At 47.1% G+C, this 27,981-nt stretch overlaps 1 protein-coding gene across 4 annotated transcripts in view; it reads right to left on the bottom strand.

Annotated features, from left to right (window-relative positions):
- Window positions 1-27,981, bottom strand: part of SBNO2 (strawberry notch homolog 2) — a 68,357-nt gene that overhangs the window by 17,757 nt on the left and 22,619 nt on the right. For 3 of the 4 annotated variants that reach the window (XM_076359133.1, XM_076359132.1, XM_076359135.1), the window contains exons 4-10: window positions 27,256-27,379; window positions 8,891-9,055; window positions 2,920-3,012; window positions 2,190-2,286; window positions 1,619-1,779; window positions 1,031-1,164; window positions 410-500 (exon numbers count right to left, since the gene is read on the bottom strand). In XM_076359133.1, the coding sequence (XP_076215248.1) occupies window positions 410-500; window positions 1,031-1,164; window positions 1,619-1,779; window positions 2,190-2,286; window positions 2,920-3,012; window positions 8,891-9,055; window positions 27,256-27,379 (865 nt within the window). Of the gene's footprint in view, window positions 1-409; window positions 501-1,030; window positions 1,165-1,618; window positions 1,780-2,189; window positions 2,287-2,919; window positions 3,013-8,890; window positions 9,056-15,574; window positions 15,821-27,255; window positions 27,380-27,981 lie in introns of those variants that run through there. The other variant, XM_076359134.1, reaches the window with a different exon arrangement.

The following is a 27,981-nucleotide window of genomic DNA, read 5'->3' as shown; positions in this document are numbered from 1 at the left end:
ACTCGCATGCTCTGAAAAGCAGTTCCATGAAACCAGCGCTGGGAAACGTTAGCCCAGGAGAGCAGAGCACGGCCCCATCTAACAGGAGCTGTTTGCTCTGCAGGACTCTTCAGAATGGCGAGAAAAGTTCAAGTCCTGCTGTACTTTGCACTTTTCTGGAGACACTTCTCATTCCCTGCAGGAAACAGCTCTGTGCTCACAGTGCAGCCCTGCAGAGCGTACAAAAATAGCAAGAGTCCAGAGTGGGAAGAGCATGCTGAGAGAAGGGAACAGCAAGCAGCTTGCTGTCTGCTACTGCCTATGCCACCAGCCACGCGGAGGCAGAAGCGACTGCTGCTTTACGTGCTAAGGCGGATCCATCTAACTGCTACCGTAGGCTGATTACACCATTACAACTTCTCTCCCCTACCTTATTCAAAGCATGCACAGGAATGTGGGAGGCTTCGATGTCCTTCAGGTCCCTCTCAGCATCATACTTGAGATCATTGGAGACGCTGAACCTGCAAAGCAAGACGTGGGTCTGGTTATCTCCTAAGGAGATAGTCGGGGCATGCACAGTGATTAATAGCTCTGACTAAAGCAATAGTAGGTGTGCAAAACCGTCACATTTCCAACTGCCCACACACCTCAACGCAAGATCCTACAGCAGGCTCCAGTCTGCCACTTACAACAAGCTGCGCGTATTCTGCAGTAAAACTCCATACTCTAGGGGCTTGAGTTGGCACCCGGGAAGTCCACGAATACCCCTCCGCCGACTTCAGAGAGAGTGGGGATAGGCTTGACATTGCACTCCAAGTAGTACATAATCTGCTATTTCATAGTGACTCATTCTCCATCACCGCTGTAGGGGAAATACTCCCGTTTCACAGACAGCAAACAGGCACAAAGAGGTGGAAATGACTTACCAAAGGCCACAGCATGAGTCAACTATAAAGCCAACATCAGCACTAAGGAATTCCTTACTCCCAGATCCAAACTAACTCCAAGGTCTTACGGGAAAAGAGAAAAAAAAAACACCCAAACAACTTACCACAGAGCTTTTTTCCTCCCTTTAAGATAATTTTCAAAGATGATGCCTGCAACTGTCCTGCCCTTTCCAACTCCAGCACCGTCCCCAATGAGGAACCCAGCTCGCTGCCCACTGGGTAATAAAACTTCATGTTGCTGAAAAATCAAGAACAGAACTGGAAATTAAACTGGATTTGCTGTTACTAGCAGCTTTCATGTGAGCTTATAAGAGCACCACTTAACCCTTTCACATATCCCATCGATGCAAGTGCATTTCCTGCTCAGATAAGCGACAGCAGGAATGGTCAAGTGTCATGGCCAAGCTCACAAGTGGCAGTTCACGGAAAAGGCCCCCAGACCCCTAACATTAAAGCACTCCCCTCTGCAACAAAAGTCAAGAGATCTTGCCTCTTTGGGAAACAGACCCCACAGAAGTCCCCGGCTTCAAATAATCCTTTCAAAAGGCATTAAAGTGCCATATGCCAAAGCTTCTGAAGTTTCATCACCTATATTAGAGGTTATTTTAAAACGCACTTGAACATCTGTCCACACAAAAGGTAGTTTCTTTCTAGTGTAAGGCATGCAAGCTGGGCAAGGTGGAGCCACATACCTGGCAGGCATAAATGATTGCTTCCAGCTGTAGTGCAGAGAGTGACCCTTTGTCGGCAACGGAGGACGGCAGAGAAAGGCTGTAGGTGATGTCGGGTGGGGGGACGCTGGACAGAGTGCTCGTTTCAACCACGAGGTCAGGGTGGTGCTTCCCAATCTTGGCTAAATGACAACACAGAAAACAGATAACTCAAGATCTTCACTCCCACGGGGCACCTCAAAAAGGACTGCAGACCTCTCATTAATAGTCTGTAGCCCTCTGCTCAGGAACAGAAGAGACAAGCCCGACACCTGCTCTTCACTCTTTTCTTCCATTGAAATTTCAGATTGCCAAAAACAAGTCATGCCTCCCCCAAAAGCAAGCAACAGAAAAGTGCTCTGTTAAATTAGCGTAGCACCAACAAAGGATCAGTACACCGGTAAAGTTTTTCTAGAAAATCACAAAAATCCGTGGGATGTGCCACAGCAAATACCATATACTGCTTACAGGAAAATAAGGGAGCAGTTAATTAGGTTGGTCCACAATGGAGTTAACAGAACTTCCCATACTCATGCGGTGGCAGGACACTCACACTTTGAAGGTATATATTCTGCATAGGTCTCTGTTTGCCCCAACTCTTCTGTTTCTTCCTCCTCACCTTCATCCTCCTCGTCTGCAGGAGCCTGAGACTGAAAAGAAACACAGCATTGACCAAATGTTAATGTTCTCACTGAACTACGGACACACGCAGTGCTACACAGTGCCAGAAACTACCATTTAAACCATCCCTATGCAAATTCACAAACCCTTCAAATACAATTGATCTCATTTATAGACTACAGCAACACAAGAAAAACCATCTGTGAGAGCCCACCCCGGGGGCCCAGCAAGTGCTTTAAGAGCTACTTTCAATGCCTAGTCCACACCAAATTAGGGAAAGATGTTTACATCACTTTTCAGAGAGGCTGTGGGCTAGCATGAATTCTGCCCAGCTGTGCTCTAATCTGGCCCTGAGTAAGGGACCCAGACCAGCTTTAAACTCAGCATGGTACTCAGCAGCATAAAGCAAAGCCATGTAATTCCAGGAAGAGCAGCCTCTATAGACAGTGCTGGTTTAGCTGTAAAGAAAGCCCAAATAATTCTTTAACGTAGCGAGGTTCCACCAAGGGAAACATAAGACACTTCTGGGAAAGGGCAGTGTCTGATTTTCTTGTCTCACTCCCTCTGAAGGGAAAACGGTCAGAACTGCTCCCCTCCACACTGCGACGTTACCAAGTTAAGAGCCTGGGGTCCAGTCCTACTGCAGCCACCATCATTCTCACCTGGTAGCTTATGAGGAGCGGGGTGTTGGGGACAGCAGGAACATGGTCATTCAAACTGTTTAAGCCAGTGAACGATCTGCTGGGTGAGAACAGCTGGAACAGAAAGAGTGCAGGTGAGAAAGCAGTCTTAACCCTCAGCCCTCCATCCCCAACAAGTATGAAAACAGGACAACAGTAGAGACACTTGTGCTCTGTACTCAGATCTTACACTCTGATGCTGTCAGTTGGCTTTAATACTTTCTGTTTGTGAATGAAAAGCCCCGGGCAATAATTCTGGAAACTAATAAATCTTGCAAATGCCATACATGCCTTTGTCAACACACAGAGGGAATAACTGACCAAGGTAAATACATTCCTGCAAGAAGTGTGAACATTTTGTGCGTGTGCCCACGTGTGATGAAAGCCTGCAGGGACACATGTCCTCCCACACCTGCAGGATGGGAGTCTTTCTGCCGCCAAACTACACAGCATTAAGATGGGACATCCCAAAATGGCATGTTTTGCCTTTAAACACGAGATCTCAGGCATAAGCCCACCTTTCATACACCTCCCATTAGCACTAACAGATTACCTGTGCAAACGTTGCCACTTTCAAAGGACTCTTACAAGCCAGCAGTCCCTGTCAAGACCTGATCGAAGTTTATTATGGGAATACTGGATTTGCTCTGCACTGGAGCAGTTACGTTAGTCACTGTTTTCCCATTTGCTTCGAAGGGAGCTCTGTACAAAACTGCTCTGCCGTTCCCGACAAGACAGGTCCTTGTGAAAAGGAGCTGTGTAGATTCTCTTTGTGGGATCACGTGTTTTATTCTGAACTGGTGAGTCCAACTGAGAGCTCTGGGTTGGATTTGCTAATGGAAGAGAAACAGCATCACTTTGGGGACCAGAAGGGGAGACTGGAGCACAGCCGAGGAGATCTAAACAGGGGGATTAGGAAAGACCGAACAAAATTGCAACCAAAAGCTGTCGCTGGGAAAGGACCGAGCATTAAATCAACACTTCACATCTTCTTACAAACTGCCCTTGAGGCAAGCATTTACTTAACGATTTTGCAATTTTGTTTTTAGCATTAAAACCACTGTTCAAAGTAATTAGATAACTGCACCAGAACACAACCCGTGGGTCAGCACCAATTAACAGCTGCCCTGAGGACAGCAATGAGGACCACTATCCTTTGCCTGAGACCACCAAAGTCTGCACGCTTCCAGCTGCCCCTCAGGCTCACCTCACTCTTGCAGAGACCAGGACCTCCACTGGTGAGGACCTCCACTACAGAGACCCGCACCGAGACCCCCAGCAGGCCAGCGACAGTGGGGGTCAGGCTGCCGTACGGGCTGGCCGGGTCTCTCCAGGCACCAACTGCTGTCTCAGAGTTAATGATGGCTTTGGACCATCCAGCCTGCTGCGCCGCAGCCAGCTAGGAGAGCTCCCAAGACAGTTCTAGCTGGGAAGGCACAATCAAGGAGATTTTTTGTCTGCCCCCATGCAAACAAAATCGCACTGGAATTTCCCGACAGTGACAAAGGTCAAGCCAGCAGCTCATGGCATCCAAAGCAATCAGCAATTCCAGAAGCAGCACTACTTCAAGTTCACAGGCTGTGAAGAGTGCCAGACTTACTAAAAGACCCATGCTCCACGAGCAGAAGTGAAAGATGGGAAGTTCTTATGCATAAACACTCCGATTATTTCCTTTTTTTAAATTTAAAAAAAAAAAGAAAAAAACCACCCTCCATTACTGGAAGCCTGAGTCAGAATTACCAGAAGGAAGCTGGACAGAAGAGCTATTTTCAGTGCCAACAAATCTGGAGAGCAGGTGAAACATCTCCACCTACAAATCTGAGCTCAGTATAAAAGTTTATTCTTAGGCAAGAGAAAGGCCCAGATCTGCTGGAACGGCAGGACATGCTTCTCTCAGCTCTAGCAGTGGAAAGTTAATGCAGGTCTGGTTTTGCATCACGCAATCTTCAAAGTATAAATCCCTGCTATCCCAACTCAGCAACGTGGCTTTGGCACACAGCATTTCACCTCAGGTATTGCAAAAGAAGTGACAGAAACCTTGGTTGTTTGGAGCACTGAAAAACTAACCGCATAGCTGAGAATATGCTGTGAGGGGCAGTCCAGGTGGGACCAGGAGCTATGGTGGGTGATATATCATCTTGCCCCACACCGAACTTGTACAATTCCTTCCTTTCTCTACTCTTGCTCACCTCCCAGTTTGATTTCCTCCTTCCTCTATGCTACTTATCTACGAACATTAACATAAGAGGTGTACACAGCATACATGAGAACACTGGGATGTAAGCAGGAGAGACTCTCATTCAGTGAAGCCACTGACAACTGCACAATCAAAGACTCGGTCTTACTCCATTTTTTTCCTCTTTGCATTATTCTCCGTTTTGCCCCATCTTGCCATGACTTCCATGGGAAAAGAAACAGTCACATCTGGCTGACAAGCCAACTCCCCTCTGCATAAACTCGTTCCCTATATATTGAACTAGGAGGAGGGTGTTCACATTTTTAAAGTGCTGTGAATGAGTTCGACCGAAAAAACTACATCAGCAGCTCACAAAAATTCTAGCTACAGGCTTCAGAGGCAGGGCTTTGCTTCCCCAATCTTAAAAACACTGTGAACTCGTGAGAAGGTTGTGAGAAAACACAATGGATTACGTGAACTATTTTTAAAAGGTATTTCAGAACTTCATTACAAATGAAGCAAGCGTGTTTTATCTGCTAACTCCTGCAAATATTTAACAGTGTAGTAGCTCTTCCCTCCATGCCCATTCCTGAAATGATAAACAGAGCCATCACATTATATACGTCTCCTTTCTTTATGGATAACAGCGCGCTCTGCACGGGCACCCGAAGGCAGCTCTGCACCCAGCCATTTCCTCTTCAATCACAAACACTCCACCTAAAGCCTCAGCACTGGGCACTTGAGATAAGGGTTTCTTAGTGAGCTTGAAATGTTCAGCATTGCGCAGTCTCACTGTGATGCTTTTCTCCAATTTTGCTCTGTCCCCCTTTCTGTAAACGCATTTCCCCAGTGCTAGTGACAGCTGATAGAAAGAAGCTAAAATATGGATATAGTCTTTTCCACACCGTATCTTCAAATTGCTACACAACAGATGACAGTTCATTTTTTTTTTTCCTTTTTCAAAGAGGACAAGGTACAAGGCCGTTCCTGTACCTGGGAGCTGTATGTGGGTCCCACACGTGGGACGCATCCAGCTTCACTTACGAGATGTCCCACGTATCAGAGCTGTTTAGAGATTGCCGTTTCTGCTCCGCCTGAATATCTGAGACTGAAATTCTGTCTCAGTAAATTAACTACTGTCCTGACAACACAGTGCAAGGCTGGCCATTGCTCCTGGGTAAAAGCTGACTACACAGCTACAACTGGCTGGATGTACTGTATCCGAACGGATTAGGACTGAATTCGCCTGGGTTACATACGGTGTAACGTGACCGATGTCCAGTTCTGTACTGCAGCTTAAGAACTGCTCTGGCTGCTCAGAAGCCAAAATTCCTGCAATTTTATGGAAAATGATGGTGGTGTAATGATGTGGGAAGGGAGGGGGAAAGGTTATCTAAATTGCTTGTATATTGGTGCAGGATATCAGCAAAGTCTCCGTCCCGTACTGAATGTTACAGTAAGGAACCTTTTCTTCAGCACTGCCTCGAGATTTTGCAACAGATCATTTGTTTGCCTCCTTTAACAACAACACAAAAAAGCATATCTGAAATTCAGGTTATAAAACAGTTGCCAATCATGAGTCAATGTGACAATCCATTTACCTAGTGTCCTGTGAGTTACCACCTCCCATGCAAAAATGAAACTGAAATCTCCTGACTAGGACGTACTTAACTGACACCTCATCACGAAATGTCAAACTCAGTTAAAAAAAACAAACAAACAACAAACCACCAAAAAAAGCAACCAAACCCACCCCCCAACCACCTCTGTATTCAGAAAACACAGATAAGACAACTTTTAAAATAGCTAGAGGTTCTTTTCAAAAGGAAGTCGTTTATAAATGGAATTCCAGGGCGTTAATTGGCCTTATCTGAACCTAAGTGCTCTGCAGAACAACAAGGGGCGAGGGGAGGACGTGAAGAACAGCATGCAACGAGGCTGGAGACGGCTGCTCTGCTACGGTCGGACAAGTTAGTCTCACACTTACATGACACATATTTGTTTCTCACTTGCATTCTTTACACTGGGTTTAGAACAGCTTTTCCCGGTAAGTTTTTTGCTCTATACTCCACAGTCACAAAACTACAAGCTTTTTTAGGCATCGAGTATCTCGACCAGATTTCACATGTTTAGAAACAGGACACCACAGAACTGTTTCTGTAGTGATTTAGGCTACTATACAAAAAACCAATAATAATAGGAGGCTAGGAGTAATAAGGCACATGCCTTCTCTGTCTTGGGGGATGTATCTGTTTTCTAGCTTTTTTTAATCACCCAGTTTACAAGCCTGTGATGTCTTCAGCCGTTTCTTCGGTTCAAATAGCTCAGCTCTCTTCCTGCTGTCTCAAACTTCAAGTTCAAACTGGTCCAAGTTACCAGGCTGCATGCAGATTGCCCGTGCAGCCCTCGCTGCCAGCGCAGCGGCGTGGCCCTTGATCTGTAACACATTTATCCACGGGAAGGAGGGCAGTGGTATCCTCTGCCTCCAATTACAGACACGCTGAGGCCCAAGCAGACGCTGCAAAGGTCTGTAAAGGTGATCAAATCTCACTGATTTCAGCAAGAGCTCAGGTGTCTGATTTGAGGATCTGCATGAATGGCCTAAGATCTCACAGGAAGTCTAAGGCAGACAGGAGCTTTGATTACCCAAGCCCCAGGCCAGCACCCTCACCACCAAGCCACGCTCCTTCAATGCCAACCTGTCACTGAGCCACACAGCAGCACCATTTTAAAGCAGAACTGCCGCCGAGACTCTCATTTCCAAGCTGTGACAAACAGCCAGCGTTCATCATGGAAATACAGTCAGACATGCTACTAACTGCAAAATGCAGCCTCTAAAAACACGACAGAACCTCAAAATACAACAGTGACTAAAGCACAGGCATGCCAGATTGCCTTCTGGGGCATTCACGTTGAGTGTTTTTCCCCCACAATCTTCATAAGACAATGAGCTACAAAGGAAAACTACTGCACGGCTGGGCGTCCACTGTGAGAGCTGAGATCTAGAGATTCAGCAGATCTGTATAATATCAGTTCCACCAACAACCAAAGCCGGTGGCTACCCGTAGTGACTGATACCAGGCTGTGCAACAGTGAGTAATCAGTCCCAACAGATGAGGGAAAACAGATGGCAGAAGGCTGGTAAAAATGCACAGAACCACATGTTGCTGTGGGACTGCCGGGAGATCACACGCCCAGGAAAACTCAGAGTTGTAAAAGCTTGCAGGGACTTGGACTCACAAAGTAAACACAAATGGTTAGTCTCAAGTTGAAACAGAGTCTGTTTTTTAGTCATTGTTACTAAAATATTTGCCAAGGAGAATAAACAAATGGTGGTGGCTGCTGCTGGGGACAACTGATGATCTATGTCACTGTGTTTTTCCTTGTGTCCATCTCTTCAGCACTCCTGAGCGCCTTGTCGCAGGCCACTCTGGACCTGCTGACTGTTTCAGGGACACATCTTCCTCCTGACGCACCCACCTGCCACGGCTGTCAGAAGAAAGAGCTAGTGCCTGCACCACGCTCTGAAAGAGTGCGTGTATCCCTTTGAGGATGTCCGGGTTCTCTCCTGCTTCCAGGAGACTAAAGTACATGTAATCACTTCACCCCTTCCCTCCCCCAAGTGAAGTTGGTAATAACGAAACATCATCATCATACTGCAACTTCACCCCTGTAGGGAGTTGGGTTAGTTTCTTAATTTCTTGGTGAAAACACCACGGGATGAAGCCCGAGGTATTTACTGTCTGATGGGGAGGATGGAAGAGGAGCAGCCCGTACCTCTATTTGGTTCTGCTGTGGCGTGTTTACATCCCATAGTGTTGGCACATGGTTCAGACTATCGGCAGGCAAGAAGTCCTTAGGATCCGCAATGTCAGAGAGGGAATCCGCAGGGGATGAGAAGAGGGAGTTGTTGTTGGAGAGCTCATCGAGGTACGAAGAATCCTGAAACGGAGAAATGACCACAGTTAGAGGATGCAGGATGAGAAGACCAGAGAGCTCCTTTCTCACACCTCCTCACCCAGGAAGTTTTAATTTCTTGCTGTTAAATGAGCAGCTCTGTTACTTCATGCTCCACAAAACTTTGAAATTAACTTGTAAACGAGGACATGCTCTAAGCAGCTGTTTTAAAATCTCAGTTTCTTGAAAAAGCAGGAAGAACATTGACTGGACAGAAGTGCTGGTACACATCCAAGACTAACTCAGACTGTGCACATCTCCACATACAGGAGTGGAAGAAAGAGGAGTGCTGAACAAGACAGTCACCTCAACTTTGTATTTGATTAAAAAGACTGCTGAGGGGTGAAAAGTCCTCAGCCTAACACCCAAAGGACTCAAGTATTTCATTCATGCACAGAAGCCCACAGAGTACCAGCTACACCTGATAATGATGCAGCTGTTTAACTGCAATTTATAACACAGCAATACCTGGAGGCTTCGGAAAAAATTAGTCTCCTCATCCCAGGTTCTGCACAAACAAGGCTGCCAGGAGCAGGGGGAAAGGAGTGCTAGTGCCATCTGGATTTGCATCTAGATAAATCTTGGCAAATCTACCAATCCTTTCCCCAAGGGCATGCCTCAGTCCGGATAAGAAGGGAATGTGCTTCAGTGACGAGGATCGGGCTCTGCCCTTGCTCTTTTTCTGGTGCCTGTGCTGAGACGGCTTACCATTGTTTTATTTTGTGCCAACCCAGTGATGATGTTGGTTTGAGTCACGTTGACTCTAGCTCAGAAGGAGTCTTCAGTCCCCTCCCTATCATCAATTCCTTGTCTAGTTTTTCAAATTTCAGGTGGCAAGAACCGACAGCCAAAAAGCACTTCTTACTCTACATCCTTAGCTCTGGCACAGACCACTGCACCTTCCCTGACTCCATCACATCACCTCAGCTCTCCTTCCACATCAAATACCACTTGCAAACTTTTTCAGAGCAGAAAAACTTTGTCTGCTGTTTACTGAAGAGCAACGTACTTCGAAACACCAAGCTCCAGCACACAGGTCCTGCTGGTGACGTGCCGCTGTCCCAAAGGAATATGCAGACAGACCAACAGGTCTTTCTTGGTGCCCCATAGGACTCTGCCAACACATATCATTTTTCTGGTTCTTCACAAGGGCCGGGTTTGTCAGCACACAGCCAGCTCAAGCTCTCTGCTAGGCCAGATAACCAAATGAGTGTGATAATACTGCAGCGTGGCTGCCAGGAGAGCCACAGTGTCTGATATGAGGAGAAATCGCTGTTCATTTCCAGTTAAGGGCCAATTTCCTACTACAAGGCAGAAAGGCAGCCAAGGATTTTTTAAAAGTCACTTAGTCCTGCCTGACATAAAATCATGAACAGCTGAGCCTGCTTGCACTATTCCTAAGGGCTTCAGGCCAAGAGTTGGGTCAGACTCCCTCCAGATTGCTATCAAAAGTTATGTTTTTGCAGTGTTTAAAACCATCGGGACACGTTCCCTTCACCACCTTCCCAGAAATGTCTCGTTTGGCACCCAAGACGACAGTCGCTACTCCGAAGCCATAGGTGCAGGCACTGGCAGCTGTGCGAGAGCACCGATGCACTGAAGCGAAGGCAAGCAGTAACAGCGATTGCAGGCATGACGCGTAAAGTTTGTATTCGTCAAAAAACAACTGGGGGGGGGACCCAAAGGCTCAAGGAGAAAGGGCTGTTTGTTAGGTGGTGCTACCAGGGCACTACTGCTATGCGGGACACCCTCCTGCTAGCACCGGGTACTTGTGCTCATGTGTGACACCGCTGCTGTCAGCCCAACAGCAGATGGGCAGCGTTTCCTGTGCAGCTTACTCTTGATATTTCTGTGGCTATTTTAGGATTACCCAGAAACCAAGGCTTTTCAGAGACTGAAGCAGGCACCTAGATTTATCATCTCGGAATTAAGTGATCTCTGGAAATGGGGCCCTCTTTCACACTTGAGAGAGCAGGAAAACACTTGGGTAAATATGGCATTTCTTGGCCAGAGCAAGTGCTTTGTGCATCCTGCAGGAACCTGCCTGTCTACCTCCCACAGCCTTAAGCTCCTGGTCTAGAGTACTGTACGGGCAGTATATGTGGGATTCAAGCTAACATTGTTCATGCTGTTGAGGGTTTTTTTTCCCCCATTAACTCCCACCTCCCAAGGTCTGTAGCCTCTCTCAACCTTCCAGTCCTCTGCAGAGACACTTGCCAATTACCTCGAACCACTGCGCTGCTGAAACAAGCCATCATCTCCCCTTGCTGTCCTCACCACCCTTCTGCTTCTTCCTCTGGACTCAAGATCCCAAGAACAAGCACTGCAGGAGTTCAACAGCCTCTGGACTATCACCGCGATCTACACTCCTGTGTTACCACACCTCTTCAGATCCAACCGGGACATGGGTAAAGCAGAGAGCATTGACACCTGGGCTTAGGAAGAGAGTTTAACAATTCACCTGATACTACTCTCTCATATTATGCCTGGTATAAAACAGTTTAGATCAATTTTGTAGCAACTCTTCTGGCCATTCCCAGAAAGGAGGGAGAGAGAGATGGACAGGCAGAGGGACTGCTCCTTCACCCATCTGCTCTGGTACCTGATACGCTGGACTTACGCAGCAGTCAGAGGACCCGAAGCAGCTGGAAACTCCACTTAGGGTGTCTGACAGTCCAGATACTACACAGAGGATAAATACAGACTGATATCAAGAGGCTCATAAGAGTTGCTTTGAAGTAGTTTCTTTCAAAGCCCAGCACTAGAAGCAACAGCTATTATCTTCTTTGAGTACCCACCACAACACAGTGACACAAACAGCTCCTGAGATGGACCTGGAACTGCAACGCTCCCACCCGAAATCCGTGGCGGTACAAGTGCTTTGTCCACAGGCAGTCAACAACGGCTGGTTAAGCAGCTGGTCCCGAGACGCAGACGTGCTACTTTTCAGAGGTGCCTGGGGAGATCCTGAATGCAAAACTAAAAAAAAGCACACCTCGGGCCTGGCCACCTCGCACACGTCACACGATGGCTCCCAACAAGCCCTCAGAGCTCAGCTCACATGAGGAGGTGCAAGAACTAGTTCCTATTCATAACAAGCAAGAGGAGACATCATCATCCTTGACATGAAATCTAAAAGATGAAAGGCATTTATTATAATCTGCATGCTGAGAGGAGAAGCACGTTTTTCCTCTCTCAAGGACAGGCAGGCCTGTGAGATACCACACTACAGGCGAGAAAGAGCTAAACAAAAGGCTGGAGTTGCAAGGCAAACCCAGCTTTGTCTAGCCAGGGTTTTTTTGTTTTTTCTTTTCATTATGAAAAACTTTGTCACATGGATCCACTTTGGCATTTAACTGACAGCACTTCACTTGAGGGCTTCACCACCCAGGGACAGCAGCAGCAGCATCATCTCAAGGAGCTGGATGGTCTCAGATCCCCACCCGGTCTCACCGCTGAGCTACGGTGAGACACTTCTGTGCAGGTTTTATTAATTTGCAAATATCACTGACAGAAGTCAGTTCAGGAGGAAACGTCTGCAAACACATAGGCATGGCAACAAGAAGGCTGTAGAGCAGACTAGAGAGGCCATCGCCCATTAGGGTCCCGAAGAGAGGAAAGTGCCGGGCTGGAATAGCAACGGGACGTGTGAAAGCACTGTAACGCAACCCGAGGTACCCCGGCAAGCGCCCTCCGCCCTCCTGACCCCAGCCCCTTCAATCCCCCAGCAAAGGCTCCAGCCCCACCAGCTCCACCACTGCTCCCTCTGCTCGGGGCACCGGGCTGAAACGGGGAAGAGGAGATCAGCCTCCCAGTCAGAGGGAGGATAATATTAGCCCTGGAAATTACTTCAGTGAGCCCATCCTCTTGCAGTATTATGAGGCATTAGTCACAAACTTTCAGAGTCTCCCATTTGTCTTACCTAATTACATTATCTAAAGAGCACTAAAACTAGTAACGTCTTAGATCCCCGCCCTGAAGAGCTTATGGTGCAACCCCAGTAAATTAGACTAGCTTATATACAAACTGCAGTGTAATTGTTTAATACAGTGCCATACTGGTAACTACAACCTGTGCCATTATAAACCATGCCTTGACTAATTACTCCACGGGTTTCTACAGAGCAAACAGGAGCAGCCACCTTAGTCTCCTCAAGGGAAAGGAAGGATCATGACCTAAATCGTGGACTCATGAAATAACAGTGAGCCAAAAGACTCCTTTCCTCAACGGGATGAAGCCACTGTCAGACCCACTGATGATACCGGTTACAGCTGATCCCAGCCAGGAGAGACCCTCAGCCAAAAGGTGCTGAGCCCCCAACGCACAGACAGAAGAAGCCGAAAAGGAGATGAAGGCGTTGGGGGTAGAAGAGACGGCTCAAGAAACCATGAAGAGTGAGGAGGCTACAGGTGCAGCAAGCACTGGAAAGGGGCGATGAACCGAGCGGAGGGACTGCAGGGCCAGCTCCCAGATCTGGAAAGCGCTGCTTCTGCTTTTCAAATGGTCTGACGTGCTTGAGAAGCTGCTCAGAGAAATCACTCCAGAGAGGTCACCCGTCTCAGTCGTCAGGATTCAAAGCGAGTTATTTTGTCCCTGTTTAAGACTGATTAATAAGAATTTTAAAATTTTCTCATTGGAAATAAGAGGTTTTTACAGTAATAGCACTTATTTTATGTTTCAGTGGAAGTCCAATTTCTGCAACAGATGGAAGTTATCCCACAAGGCAGGATCTTTATTTCAAATGCTATTCTGCAACCATTCTCTACGTAAATCTTATTTCTGGAATTAGGCTATTTGTTTTGGGGGGTTTGTTTTGGGGGGTTTTTTGTTTGGTTGGTTGGTTTTGGTTCCCCCCCACACTTCCAATTTAGCATAGCCTGCAACCAAAATCCAGATAGCACATTGCAGATCATCACTGGTAGGAGAATTTTACCGCAGGGGGCTGGCAGACCTGCTTTGCCTCCATCTCTTCAGCCTGCTTTGTTAAACGCCCCTCTGCACCAGGACAGCGAACACCTGGGAGAAATGCTAGCTTGAAGATCTCAACCCCGAGCGCTGCGCCTCACAGCACAGGCTTTTCCCAGTTTCTCCCGTTACAGAAGGACAGACACAGAGACCTCGAAGTCTGCTGTGAAAACACGGTTCAGAACTAACTGCTCGAGTCAGAGATGAGGTTTATAGAAGCCCACTATAAAATGGGGAACGGGTGATTCCCTTACAGCAGGGTGACCACTTAATGGAGAATTTTATAAGGGGTCAACATCCAGCCGATGCAGGGGCTATGCACAGCTGCTGGCTACGGGTCTGGCCAGCATGTTCTTTTTTCACACTGAAGTTGAAATAACATCAACATACTAGATAGAACAGGAGATAGAGGATCACAAATCATTGTCTGGTCTTCATATCAGAAGATGCTCTAGTGAGTAACTTGATAAATCAATGATAATGATTTGCTGGGCTTCTAAACCGTAAGTACAAATGAATTGCCAGTGGATGCTACTATGGCACGCTATTTCTATCATTATCACAAAACAGAAAAGTTATCAAAACCAAAAATTAACTCCCTAGAAAAGATCAGAAAAAAAATCAGGATAAAACAACCCAAATGCTTAACCTCTCTCTCCCGGCCACTGGAAACAGCTCAGTTCCTTTAGCCAAAACAAAGTCTTTGTTAAAAATAATGAAAGAACAGGTGAAGTCTAAATACAGAAGGAGTATGCATCCTAAAAATATTTTTGGCCATCAAGCCATCAGTATAAATGGTTTATTTGCTCACAATCCAGACACAGAGGAAACAAATACTCCTTCTGCACAGCAAGTATCGATTACTCCGCTACATAGCACACAGCTGATAGGGTTTTTAAAAAAAAACACATCTACACACAGGCACACACAAACATTCATACACAAACAAAGCTACACTGCCAGACAAGAAAGATTTGGTGTCTCAAAAATCACAGATTAAGCAAATTATGTTTCAGGAAAGACAGAATCAAGAATTAACAGCTGCAATGTAAGCAGTCGATCACTAAAAGAAAATCTTTTAGATGCCAAAACCAAAAGTCTTTCTAAATATGGGGCAATAAACTTGCAGCCTTAAGGGTTCAGTGCTCTGGCTGGCAAGCGGTTCCCTTGCTTTTCTGTACCCAGCATCTGGTTTAAAAATAAAACTCCTGAAAGCCATCACAACTACATAAACACACCGATCAATTCTCCACACAGCTCCTCTTCCTCCAAGTTTCGCAGTTAGTGACCAAGTTCTAACGGACAGGAGCGGTCTTCAAGCACCACACATTTCAGCAACATACAAATCACATTTTCAGCACAGTAAATCTGCTCCCCCTGCCCTGCATCAAGAGTTGTCACCCCTAAACCTCTGCTGCCATTGCAAAAATTACAGGGGACACACAAGCCTGGGGGAGCAGCTGGAGCTGGCTACCCTCGCGAACAAAACACACCGGGAATTCCAAGGAGGAGGGAAAAAAAAGAAAAATCAGGCATTACCTTGTAGAGAGATGGGAACTTTAGCCAGAACTGCATTTGGGACATTTTAAAACAGCATTCAGCTTGCTGTCGGCAGAGCAGGACGTGGATGAAGCAGTAAGGTGAGATTTTTCAGTATATAATGGAGAAAGGTCTTCATTCATGACCGCGACAGCAGCAACAGCCAGGAAGAGAGCTCATCAAGGGTTTTTAAAAATTAACATGCAGAAGAAAGGAATGAAAATGGAGGAAAGAAGGACAGCCATACAGTGCGTCTGTCCTAAGCCTGTGGAAATTTGCATATAGTGTTTAGTCATGAAGGAGAGTGCTCTTACTTCCTCTAAGTACAAGGGCTGACTTTCAGGAAATGATGCCTGCTTGGTAAGTCAGTGAAATTACTGGCAATGCGATGAGAATTACTGTATGTGGTGTAATTCAACCACAGATACACTGTAAACAAAGCCGTGCTCCGCGGCGGCGCAGCCAGACACGGGGCAGGAGAGGTCTGGGCAGGAGCCCGGCTCCCCCTTGGCTCATCCCACCCCCGTCCATCAAAGGCAACACCAGCGTCTCCCCCACAGCAGCCCCTGCTTTGGGGCTGGGGGTTCCTGCCCTCCTGATTTCAGGGGCTCAGATGAGGTAATCAAACTGAAAAAGATTATGAAAAGTATTCACAGCTCCCCCCGCCCCAGGAGCCACGTGCTTTCTTTTGTCTTCAGTATCTGCCCCACCCCAAATATTGCAATTAGAGAATAAAAAGGAGTAGCCATTTTCTTAACTTTCTTTTCTAGATCATTGTGATTTTTCTGCGTCCAGGAACATTGCCTTCTTTTTCCAAGGCCTTCCCTTTTGACTTTATTTAACGGTTTTGGTAACAGAAATAAGCAACATTTCTGGTGGGGAAGGGAAAAAGGCACAAAAAAAGGGACATCTGAAAGGGATTCGGTCATCGTAAGCCTAAGGAAAGTCTGCTCCAACACAGCCCGAGGCTGAAGGAGAAGTGAATTTGCCGGAGTACCCACGGCCCTGCAGAAAAACCATGACAATTTTTCTGTTTGCTTTGGGTGCAAGAGGTTCCCGTTTGCTTTTCCCTAGCACAGCCAGCGGCAGCACCAGTGCCGGGCTCTGGCTGCGGGGTTAGTCCCTCCCAGCTCCCGCGGGCTCGGCTGCTCCGGCTCAGACCCGGGCTGGATGCGGCACCGCTCCGCGTCCGGGAGCGCAGCTTCGGCAAGGCTCGCTGCTAAACGCTCTCGGGCAGCCGTGCCGCCAGAGGAGGGCAGGGAGAGGGACTCAACCTGGCCAGCAAACCCGGCAGAGCACGAACCCAGCAGTGCAGATGCGCACGCTGAGGACGGGGAGAGGAGCGCTGGCTGCAGATCTCTCCGTTCCCGCTCCAAGTCTTTCCACGCAACCATGGCACAGCTTCAAGTGAAACGCAGCTCGTCGCTGTTCTGCGTTAGGGCTGGCGCTTGGTGCCTGCTGTCATGGCTGATGCAAGAGCTCTTGGGGCCTTGTGCCGAGAACTGCTGGAAAATCCCACGTTGCGAGGCACTTCTCAAAAAAACAAAACTTTGGAGCGACAAAAGACAGCAAAGCCCCTACCAGGCCTGCAAGAGATGAGAGCAGAAAATGAGGTGCTCTCCAATCCCTCCGAGAATCAGGGGAGACAAACCGGAGGGGGGTAAGTTTTGCTTTACGACATCAGATGAGGAAGAAGGACCGGCCCCTGCAAGAAAGACACACTGGTTCCCGGGGCTGGAAAACCACCCGCAGGTGGCAAACCCGCAAGAGGGCTCATTTCCAAGGGCAGCTGAGTACATGGCACAATCAGCTGCAGCGCAGCGGTTCCACGGGGATTAATACATTAACAGCCCTTAATAATGAGGATCCATGTTCCATCATGCAAAGCACCTAGTCCAGAAGGGTTTTTTCAATAGGGAAATGGGAAAGAAAAATGCCTTTCCCCAGGCACTCAGACTACAGCCAGGGATGCTGGTGCCGCGGTCAGAGAAAGCGAGGAAAGGGCAGCCCCAGCAGCCCTCGCCCCGGGAGGAGCTGGGGCATCGCTGCTGTTATTAGAGCACATTTCACCTCCTGGTGAAGGCTGTGAGCAGCAGTTACACGAGTGCTGCTACAGAAGCAGCATTCTGCAGGAACTGTGGTAAAAATGAAGCGTTTGGTTTCTGTGGGCAGCTGGTTTGGGGTGGAGAGAGGCAGTGGGTTTTCACTGCTGCTTTTATCTGAATTTGATTGTATTTAATTAGCTGGTAGTGCCCTGGAGCTTGGGATAGGTGCATTAATGATACGTTTGAAGTGAAGAGACTAAATACATTTTTTAAATGTCTTAATTAGTGACTTGCTGGTGACTGCCTTGCTATGTGACCTTGATTAAACCACCAACTCTTGCCTAAGACTACCAATGTCTTTCTATTTATGCAACCTTTAAAAAAGCAGGTGGTTTATTTCCTCTTCCTGTTAGTGGACAAACGGGGCAAAATGTAGGCAGCAAAACTGGACTGCCAAAAGGAAGCAAGACGTATGACATTGTTATAGATAACCAGGACTGCTAAATTGATTTTGCAAGACCGCAGTAATATAATCACAGAAGATAAGATAACCCACTGAGAAACCGCCACCTGGAATTTTAACAACCTGTCCTAGGGGAGGAGGCATGCCACAGCATTTCTGCTCTCCACAATTCATTCATGAATACACATGCTGACAGACAGGGACAGGAAAGCAGAATTATTCTGGCATTCACATCAATTTGACTTACCGTCTTCCAGCAAAAACTGAACTGTACAACCCAGTTCGTGACTTTGTTGGGTAACCTTCACAGCATCCTCTACCACCTCCTAATCACTGACCTACAGGACAGCTTCCTCAATGCGCTGATGGTTTCTTGAAAGCATGTGCTGAACTTCTAGGAAAGCACAGATACAAATCAATATAGACTAACACACCTGTACAGAAGACCTGGCAGCTCATCACCCTCAAGAGTTCGGGACTGAATTTCCTGAAATACTTAGCTGCCAAAAGATGGGATATTCAGATGCGTCCAAGCACGCTCCAGGCTCGGCTTCCCGACCCGGTGAGGCACTTGTGAAAAAAGCCATCAGGCCCCTGAAGGCCTCTGCAAGCCAAGCCGCTGGGTACCCATCCCATGCAAACAGGCAGCTGCACACGCGGGAGCGATACCTGAGCAGTGACTACGATATATAATCAGATCGCAGCAACGTGTCTTGGAAAAATAAGCCTAAGAGAAGCTAAAGGGTGGAAGAGTACTGAATATCTGCACATGCAGTTTGTCCTAACAGCGCTGGTTTTTTTTTTCAGAGGGATGAAAGATGGGAGAGGGTGTATTGTACAGACCGTGCCTTGTTTTTCCTGTTCCCATGACACAGCTGGTTTCACCCAGCTGGGTGCAAGGCTTTGCTTTGCATTTTGGCTGTTTCGAGAACCAAGAGCCATTCCTGCCACGCACGGGGCAGCCTCTGCTCTAGTTTCAAAAGCAAGGTGCGTGGTGAGTGACTGCGCTGGGGGGCTTTGACAAGCTGAGACCACAAATGGCTTATTTTTAAAACAGCCACTAAGAACAAGGATAACGAAGCAGCTGGCAGGTATTTTCTAAGCAGAGCTGAAATTCAGCGTGTGTGTGAGGGGGGGGTGTTCGGATCAGCAAGCCCTGCCAGCACACAGCTCCCTTGAGGACTGGAAATTTGGAAGGGAACTGCTGCTTGTTCAGGAATGGGGAGAGGACCAGGAGACAGCCTGTCACCGATCAAGCGCAGAGGGGATCTCCCATGCTGGTGGGAGTGCAGAGAGCCTTAAATTAAGGAGAAACCAGGGCAGCTTGTGAAGCATAAAGGAAAGCCAGCGAGAGAGTAAACTCTTGCAGGTGATCCTGAAAGCTGGAGGAAACCAGTGCGTGGCAGCAGGCAGCGAGATGCTGCGACTCGGGGAATAACGAACATAGGAGGCCAGGGAAAGAAAAATGACTGAAGAAGGTGTTCATGTCAGAGGCAGTATTTCTCACAGGGACTGCTGTGGTAGGACCACTGGTGTTTTGAGCGCATTACGGATCAGGACACGCAGTGACCGCCAGCAGAACTGGAGACAGGGAAACTCACTCGATCAGACTGACTCAGACCGATTCTGCTTTGAATTAAAGCATCTATTTTAAAACATCTCCCAGTGGTCTGCTATTAAATTACATTACCAGCATTTTTTAAGAGCACTCTATGTTTCAGGCCAGTACTTTTCCCGCTTTTGTTAGCTTTATGAAGGGGAGGAGGCAGAGAACAGTGCTTGCCAAGAACTTCAGAAGGCAGTTCTCCATCGCCTCCCGTGCCTTCTCTCCTGCCCAGATGAAAACTAACGAGTCTGGAACAGGGGAGATGCCAAAGCCCTCCAGGCCCTTGTATCCCCTCCCTAGGGCCATGGGCATCTTGGCTCGCTCCTGCAATCCGCAGCCAAGCACAACTGACAACAAATCATTCCTCAAAAGCAGAATTACTCTCACCTAACCACAGGTATCTCCACCTAAGATAGTCCCAAGAGCTCCTCTTATACATGGAAGGGAAAGATCTACTCCTAAAGCACAGTTCATGCAACCAAAAGGAGATGTTGCTTTAGAATAACGTCAGCTGCATCCCAGATGTGTCCCCTCCTCCTCGATAACCAGCTCAGCTTGGCTAAATCAGACGATCAAAGCAAACCGAGCGCTCGGCCGGTGAATCCTGTGCTGATGTCTGAGCCCTGCAGTTCAGGAAAGGGCTGCGGCACCCGCACACACCTGCCTGCTCTGGCCCTTCGCTGTGAACCCAGCACACAGACACTGACCAGCTACCGGTGTGCCTGGCTCCAGCACAGCTCACCTTCACGCAGCTCACAACCGAAGCAGCCAAACCCTTTACACGTGCCGACAGCCCAGGCTGATGCCACTGTCTCCTCGTACACCGACGGCAATACTCGCTCAGCTCCAAGTTGGGAGCTCAGGCGGGTGCGTGGCCGTGTTATCTGGCGGATCATCTCAAAGCGTATCACCACCCAGGCACCCTACACACGGTGAGCCACAGCGAGGCAGGAGCTCACGCCGAGAGCAGGGCAGTGGCAAGCACACAAATACTGCGCTCGCGGCCGTCCTGCCGGGGAGCACACACCGTCATCACCAACACAATTTCACCATACTTACTGTAACTAGGTCAGATGAGCCGTTAGAATTACAGCCTTTATTTTTCTAAACCAAGGCCTGAAGTGTTCGGTATCTCACCGAAAGTGTTTTTAAAGTGTAATTAAGTCAGCCAAAACCCCAACCCTGGAGTGCAAAAACAAAGACATGAGCATGTAAAGCAACTTGTTCGTAAAATGCTTCAAAGGCACCAGAGCCAGTTAATTGTCTTCAATTTGATTTTAATATCTGTATTCCCTGTAGACATAACTCCAGGACAGCGATAGGAAGTTCCAGGACGTTTCTTATTCCAGGAAACTCTTCATTTCAGTCAGAACCAAGTCTTTCATATAATTTAATAACTTACATTGATTTCTCTTAAATCACCACACCTCTGTGCATGGAAGCACTTTTAAAAATTAATACTTTTTTTAAAAGCAGGTTAATTTCTCCCCCCCACCTTTAACAAGAAAGATTAATAGGACATTGCAAGGGGCTGGTAGCGAAGAGAGCTGGTTTATGATTAACACATGTGGTCAAGAGCCCCCATACACCACAAGCAGATCAAACAAGGCTGTAACTGCATCTTTACAGCATTACTGCAAATGACTCTACCCAAGAGCAGCCAATTCCTCCCTGCCCCCACAAGCTAAATCAGTCTGGACTGACCTCCTTCCTCCAGTCCAAGCACAACTCAAGTTTTAATAAGGGTAGCAGAGTTTCCTGCCAAAGTGTTTGTACGTAGAGCTGCTTCACTGAGGAGAAAAGGAAGGAGCTTCTGCAGAGCCCCCTTGCACACCCGCTGTGTCCACACCTTCCACGCTCAACAGGAGCTGCTCACCCTCACTGCAAAAAGAGCGGTCTTATTTTTCAGTGTAACCTACGGCAAATGAAGCCAGAAGAGGAGGTCTCCGTGCGTTCAGAAAAGTCCTGTTCTGGATAGCCACAAGGAGCAAGTCAAATGAAGTTAAGCAAAGGGAAACACAGACTGACTACCAGAAACAGGCAGGATCATTTTAGATAACAAAAGGCTCAGAGGAAATGGGCACAGTCACGTGCTTTAAGTAATTCTAAACAGGATAGAAAAGTGAAGTTTAAAAAAAAAAAACAAACTGTGGCGGCTAAGAGCAGCAAGTATTTACGTGACAGGTATGCTTTTCTAGAACAGGCTGCTCTGCTTTTATGATAAGGCTCTGGGGACAGACTACAGCTCAACACACACACCTGCTGACGGACAGCAGATGCCAAAGTATAAGTTAAAGCCTCCTGGATTTAGTGTTTTGCTGTGGCAATTAACAGCTCCTGCCATCAGTAACACAAGATAGCACTGATATGATAAAAATGCCTTTGCAGCAGAATTACTGCACGCAAGCACTGGATTCCAACTCACCAGCACCTGAGACTGAAGGCATAAACAGCAGAAAGCGAGGGAAGAATTGGAAACCAAAATCTGCTTCTCTTCAGGACTTTGATTTCTAAGGACATGTGTGCAGTCAGTAGACTTTTCCCATAAGGAGATGACACCACAGGGGCGGGGAGAGACTTTGGCTTAAGACAACAGTTCCCAAGATCAAGAAATGCTATCAGACCCCAGTATGGCCTCATATAACTATTTTCTAAACCTCAGTTTAAGCCACTTGTTTATATAAAGATGCCAATAGACCGGCAAGGATGAATCACCCAAGAGCAAGCCAGAAAACAAAAATATTGCGGAGGAACCAAGTTCAAGTTCACATTGGGCTGTTCTGACCATGCAAATGAAGCACCTTGTCCAATACGCAGACGGCGCTCAGCGAGGCTGCTGCGATACACGCAGAAATCACTCTTCCCCAGACCCAAGCAGCAGCGGTGAGTGATTCAACTAAAAAGAAATTCCCATAGCAATTAAGAAATGTGGCATCTCCCCCTCACGGCATCCTCCGGCCAGCAAAGGCTTTACACTCTGAAGGTCCAGCTGAGGACCTCTGAAACAAAATACGGAGGGAAGACAGGGGGGAGCAAATGCCAGTGTTGGAGGAAAACAGATCAGCCTTCCCACTCTCCGAACGCTCGAGTCCCCCAAACCCTAGGGCACATGAACAATCCTCCGATTATCGCCACCAACAGAAAGTATTTACTACACAAATACCTCAGAATCATTAGTCATTTGCTCTTTAGACTTTTTAAATCTGTTTTCAGTACTCCTGGAAAACTCTTTAAGGAGACAAACTGCCTACAGGCTACGCAGTCTGAGGCCAGGCTGGAGTCCCGCTGCAGCCCAGAATGGCTGCAGGTACATTTTGGGGAGGCGGCATTCACCGTCAGGTCACACACAGGGATCACAAAGCTTCACTCCAGATCAGACACTTCCATCTCCTTCCTCTGCTCCCCCCCCGCCGGACAGCATGCAAAAGCCAAGCACTGGCAGGCTGCTGAGATACACAAAGGGCTGTAACCCAAGGGGATAGCAAGCTCTCCCATGCTGTTGAACTATCATAGATAGGATTTTGGTACCTGAGCAAAGACAAGAGAATAATCTGTATTCACGTATGAAGGCAGCACAAGTTCTCACAGAAGCACCCAATCTGTGTGCTACCTTGTCTGCCCAGTGACCACAGATTTAATCAAGAATCTCTTACCAAAGCATGCAGCAAACTCCTCATGTTCTCTCTTTGGTTTCACTCCTCTGTTTGGCATGGTCGTAACAGCACAAAGTTTAATGGGACTTGCCACTCCTACCACCGCACTAGGCAAGTATGGAAAAGATAGGTACTTTCCTATACAGTCACCTGGAAAGATGTAACCACCCAGGCTGCTCCCGCACCTTCCGAATGGCCTGTTTCAGCTTTCCAGGCAGATTGTTAATATTTAACAGTTTGGCATCTGGGACAGCAAGAAATCAGCAAAGTGGAAAATATTGCTGAAGCAAGGGATGTAAAAGCTCCAGGACGCTCCTGGGTGACTCCAGACTGATGGCACTGCCTCCAGTTAAGTGCCTGCTGCTCTACCAGATCCAGGCTCTAATCCTGGCTCCTGTGAAAAAATCATCAGCTTTTCTCTGGATGAGCAATGACTAGTAGCTTAGAAAGCCCTAAGTTTTATCAATGGATTTCCATGTTCGTGCTTATTGCACTCTAATATGTGAGAGCACTAGGAGCAAACCTTGCAGAAAGCTCAAAGAAGTCAAGAGCTGAGTGTTCAGAAAGGCTGATCTGGCTCCGTACCTCAGCAGAAAACGCCGTTTGAGCTGGAGGATGACTAAAGACTGAAACGCCTCTTCAAGAGACAGTAGAGCACACCACTAGTGTTATTTCACACTGATGGGCACTGTCACACTAGACACCTGGCGAGCGCTGTCCGTCTGCCCTGCGGCAGCTCTAGACAGACACCACCCCCTCTGAGGTACAAACTCGACCAGATCAGTTTCAGATTGGAAAACAAAGCTCTAACAAAAGGTCTTATACAGTGTTTCTCAGTTTCAGAACACACAGGGTGACACATCACTGCCTTGGGTCATCCATGGGAATCTCCAGAAAGCCCCAAGCAGTAATGCTCAGTGCACGGACTTACAGCCACCAAACAGGACAGAAAAGCACCCATAAAAATGCTCTGTTCCTCGTGGGAATGTACATAGCACTACCTGCTATTACGTGGTACAATACCTGAGTAAAAGAACTGCCTTGGCTGCGCTGGATTCAGAGGCAGACACTTCACTGTTTCTATACTTGAAGCAGAAGAACACTTGCAAGCACATTGTAATAGGTGCAGTCTCACAACAGTTGGCTTGGAAAGAAAGGGTCCAAGCGAAATCGTAACTGCCTACAATCACCTCACTCCCATCTGTCACTTCCTCTCCAAAAGGATGAGAGTGGCACAAGAATTATTTCTTGTTCTGGAAATCATTTGAGGTCAGTTATGTCTAGTTTGTCACAGAGCCCTCCTGCTCTTTTATCACCCAGCCAACACAAAGAAGCATCTCCTTTTCACAAAGAATCTCCAAAAATCTGCTCTTCCAAGCTGGCTGAGATCAATTTCCGTGATGTAGCAGGGGAAGGAAGCTGACTGACCACTTAGATACTAGAAAATACATAAGAAATAATTAAACCCTTTTCCCGTTAAACCCATCAGCCTAACTGCACCAGACCTGCAAGCTGAGACCTATGGAGAGGACCCCTCTCCCTCTTCCCATTGCAGCCCGTTAAATGGCTTCCACAAGTTGATGAGATCACATTTCTGTCTCATTCCCCCTGCAATTAATTCTGCAGGAGGCAAAGATCAATGCTGCTTCGATTCATTTACTTATCTGGTTTTATCCAGTTAGAAGACTCTGGTCAACAGCTACTGGTGACTGACCAGATCCGCTGCGTCAGGCAAGTCACTAACATGAGGCAACCCCAGCAGCTTTGCTCAGGGAGTTGAATTTGGACTACCGCACCAGCGGCTCACCTCAAAAGGCACAAATCCCCAGCATACATAAATCCAAACCTGCAGAAATCGGAGCCCCAAGGAGGTTCAAAACCTCTCTTTAGCCATGCCAAGAAAATAAAAGCACAATTAGGGGGAATTAACATATCCCCTTCAAGAAGAGGGGAAATGCATCAATTTGCTGATGCATCAATTAATGAATCATGCAGGAAGAAGAGACAGATTACGAAGGAAAGTTTCTGTTTATACATATGTCTTGACATTCAGCAGTTACCGAAAATAAAATATATTCAAAAGTGCAGGGCAGCTTAATGGGGCCTGCTGAAGTACTTCTCGGTGTGTCAAAGCATGATGCTAGCACGTAGTACATCTGTACTGCCCCAGTTTATCCTCATGTCTCTCCTGCCCTGTTTTCAGCAACTTAGGGCTACCTCGTAAGGCATGCTTATAATTAATAGTGAAACATCCAGAAAAGGCCAATCTTCACCTGAACACAGAAGGGGGGAAAACAACAAACTCGGCTCCATCTCACACAACACCCAAACAGTGCCCCTTGTGCTTATCTATCACACCAAGTCACAAACCTGAAGCACACAACTGATGTTCAGATTAGCCAGTTCCCAGACTCAGAGGAAGCTTGGCTCTGACGGTAAGCTACTTTGTGACCAGAAAAAAATAATACTTTTAGTGAAACAAGTTTGACTTACAGATAACATAGATGAAGATTCTGAAGAGAGCCCATGATTTTGCACACCTTAAAGGTTCCTTTGAGACCCTCCAAGCACCCCTGAGGCTTAAAGGTCCAATCTGTCAGCAAGTGATGAGCCCCCAACCAACCTGTGAATCAGGTCTCAATTAGAAGACCTTAAGCATACAAAACACCAAAAAAAAATCAATCACTAATTTCTAATGTAAGCTCCCTGTAGCACTGTCTAACTGAAAAAGCTATTCTGCACATGGCTTGAAGCATGTGCCCGTCCCTGAGCACTGCCACAGCCCTGCTCCTCCTCGTGTCTCTTGTCTGATGGGAGAGTCGTGCTCAAACAACTGTTCAGGACACAAGTCAGGGGCTGGAAGTAAAGGGGTGCTCTGTAACTCTGTCTGCACTCCTCCCCCTTGGCTGCTTCCCGCAGGGTTTTGAAGCACGGCGGGCTGTGCCCTTTGCCTACCTGAGGCAGGACGCTGGACCGCATCTGGCACCTGCGTGCTTCCCAGATAACCAGAACAGTGACTTACTGAGGTAGGAGAGCTGAGAGTAGGGAGTTCATTCAGTTTGGCTGTTGCCTTGACAGGTCAAAGCAGGGTAACATTCTGCAGCTTTACTCACTATGTCTCTTCAGATGCTGGGGGAAACCCTAATGCAAAGAACATACACAGCCAGACACTGATAATGTCTATATTAACTCCTAGAATGGATATAGCTAGTCCCTTCTTTATTCCAAGTCAGCTCTATCATGTCAGCTGCTTTCCAGTCTTTACTGACCAATCCTATCATGAGATGTTGCCAAAAACCAGTGCAACATTTCAAAAACTCCATGGAAAGAGCTCCTTCCCACCCAGAGAGATCCCTGAGGTGAGGATGCCTCTTGATCCCTAGAGATGCCAAACGAACCAGGGTGACTTCATTCCTCCCACACTTCAGCTCTGCAAAAAATGAACGGGCTACAATCTCACTTCGCTAGGCACTGAGTTGATGTAATCCCTAAATATTCACTGTTCAGGAATCCACCACTTGTAATCAGTGAGAAAGCACAGGCAACGTATGCGAGTGAAGAGTGTTTCAGGAGGAAAATGATTTAACTGTCTGAAGCATGTTCAAATTCACACTTACCTATACCCTCCTGCAAACTGGATTCTCCCATGCACTTTCAGTGTTTATGTTAAACATCACTTTAAAAGACAGAAGGAATTTTACCACAGATAAGCTGCTACCAAGCCAATGGATAGCTTCTGAATTGCTGTTGTCAGAGAACCTATCCCAATTGCACACAATTCCTAGCAGGTGCTGGACAAATTTAAGATATTGCCCATCTCTTCCTTTCCCCTCAATAAGGCAATACTGAAAAATAAAACCCATCACCATAAAGTACCGTTCTCCCCCAAAGCCATTAAGTAGCTATGTACTTACCTGAGGAAAATCACCATTTTTTGGTAAGAAGTCAGTGGGGTCCACAGATGCATAGTTTGTATCCAAGAAATGTGGTCTGCTGATGGAATTCATATAAAAATCGTGAGGGGAATTAAAATATTGCCTGTAAGGAAATGGGAAAAGCAGTTATTTCCTGTCTGTCCTGAGTATTTCTCAGGTTGCTTCAGATACCATCGTCAGTGGTGAAGCTGCAACTATGGGATGACACATACAGGAGACTGATATTAAAAAAAGCTGTATTTATCCAGAAGAGATATCTAGGCAAAATAATACATCCACAAGTTATATCCTACTTCCCGGACTCAGTAGTGTAAGAGTCTGGAAAGCTGCATTAGCATTCAATTCTCTGCAATTTGTGTAAACTGGGAAGGACTCAGTAGATAATAATGGTCTGCAGGACTAAATAATATTTCAGTGCTGACAACAAAGCAAAATTAAGCCCCTGAGATGTCCCAGCGCCAAGCGTTTGACGGGTGTGATGGAACCTGACAATCACACTACGTAAGGACAAGCATCAAGTTTCACGGAAATATCACACCTGAACGCTAGTTTGGGTCATAAAACTGAAACAACCCTGCAAACTAGCACAGACAGGGAAAGAAAACACCCCCCTTTGCACACCCTTGACAGGGAGGTTTACCGGTCACAGATCTTAACTTAAAGACAGATAAAAATGGAAGGGTTAGGGATATGCAACCCTAGACA

Source organism: Aptenodytes patagonicus, chromosome 25, assembly GCF_965638725.1.
Source record: "Aptenodytes patagonicus chromosome 25, bAptPat1.pri.cur, whole genome shotgun sequence".
Taxonomy (NCBI): domain Eukaryota; kingdom Metazoa; phylum Chordata; class Aves; order Sphenisciformes; family Spheniscidae; genus Aptenodytes; species Aptenodytes patagonicus.
Note: the sequence above shows the minus strand (reverse complement) of the source record. Positions and strands in the feature narration are given on the sequence as shown.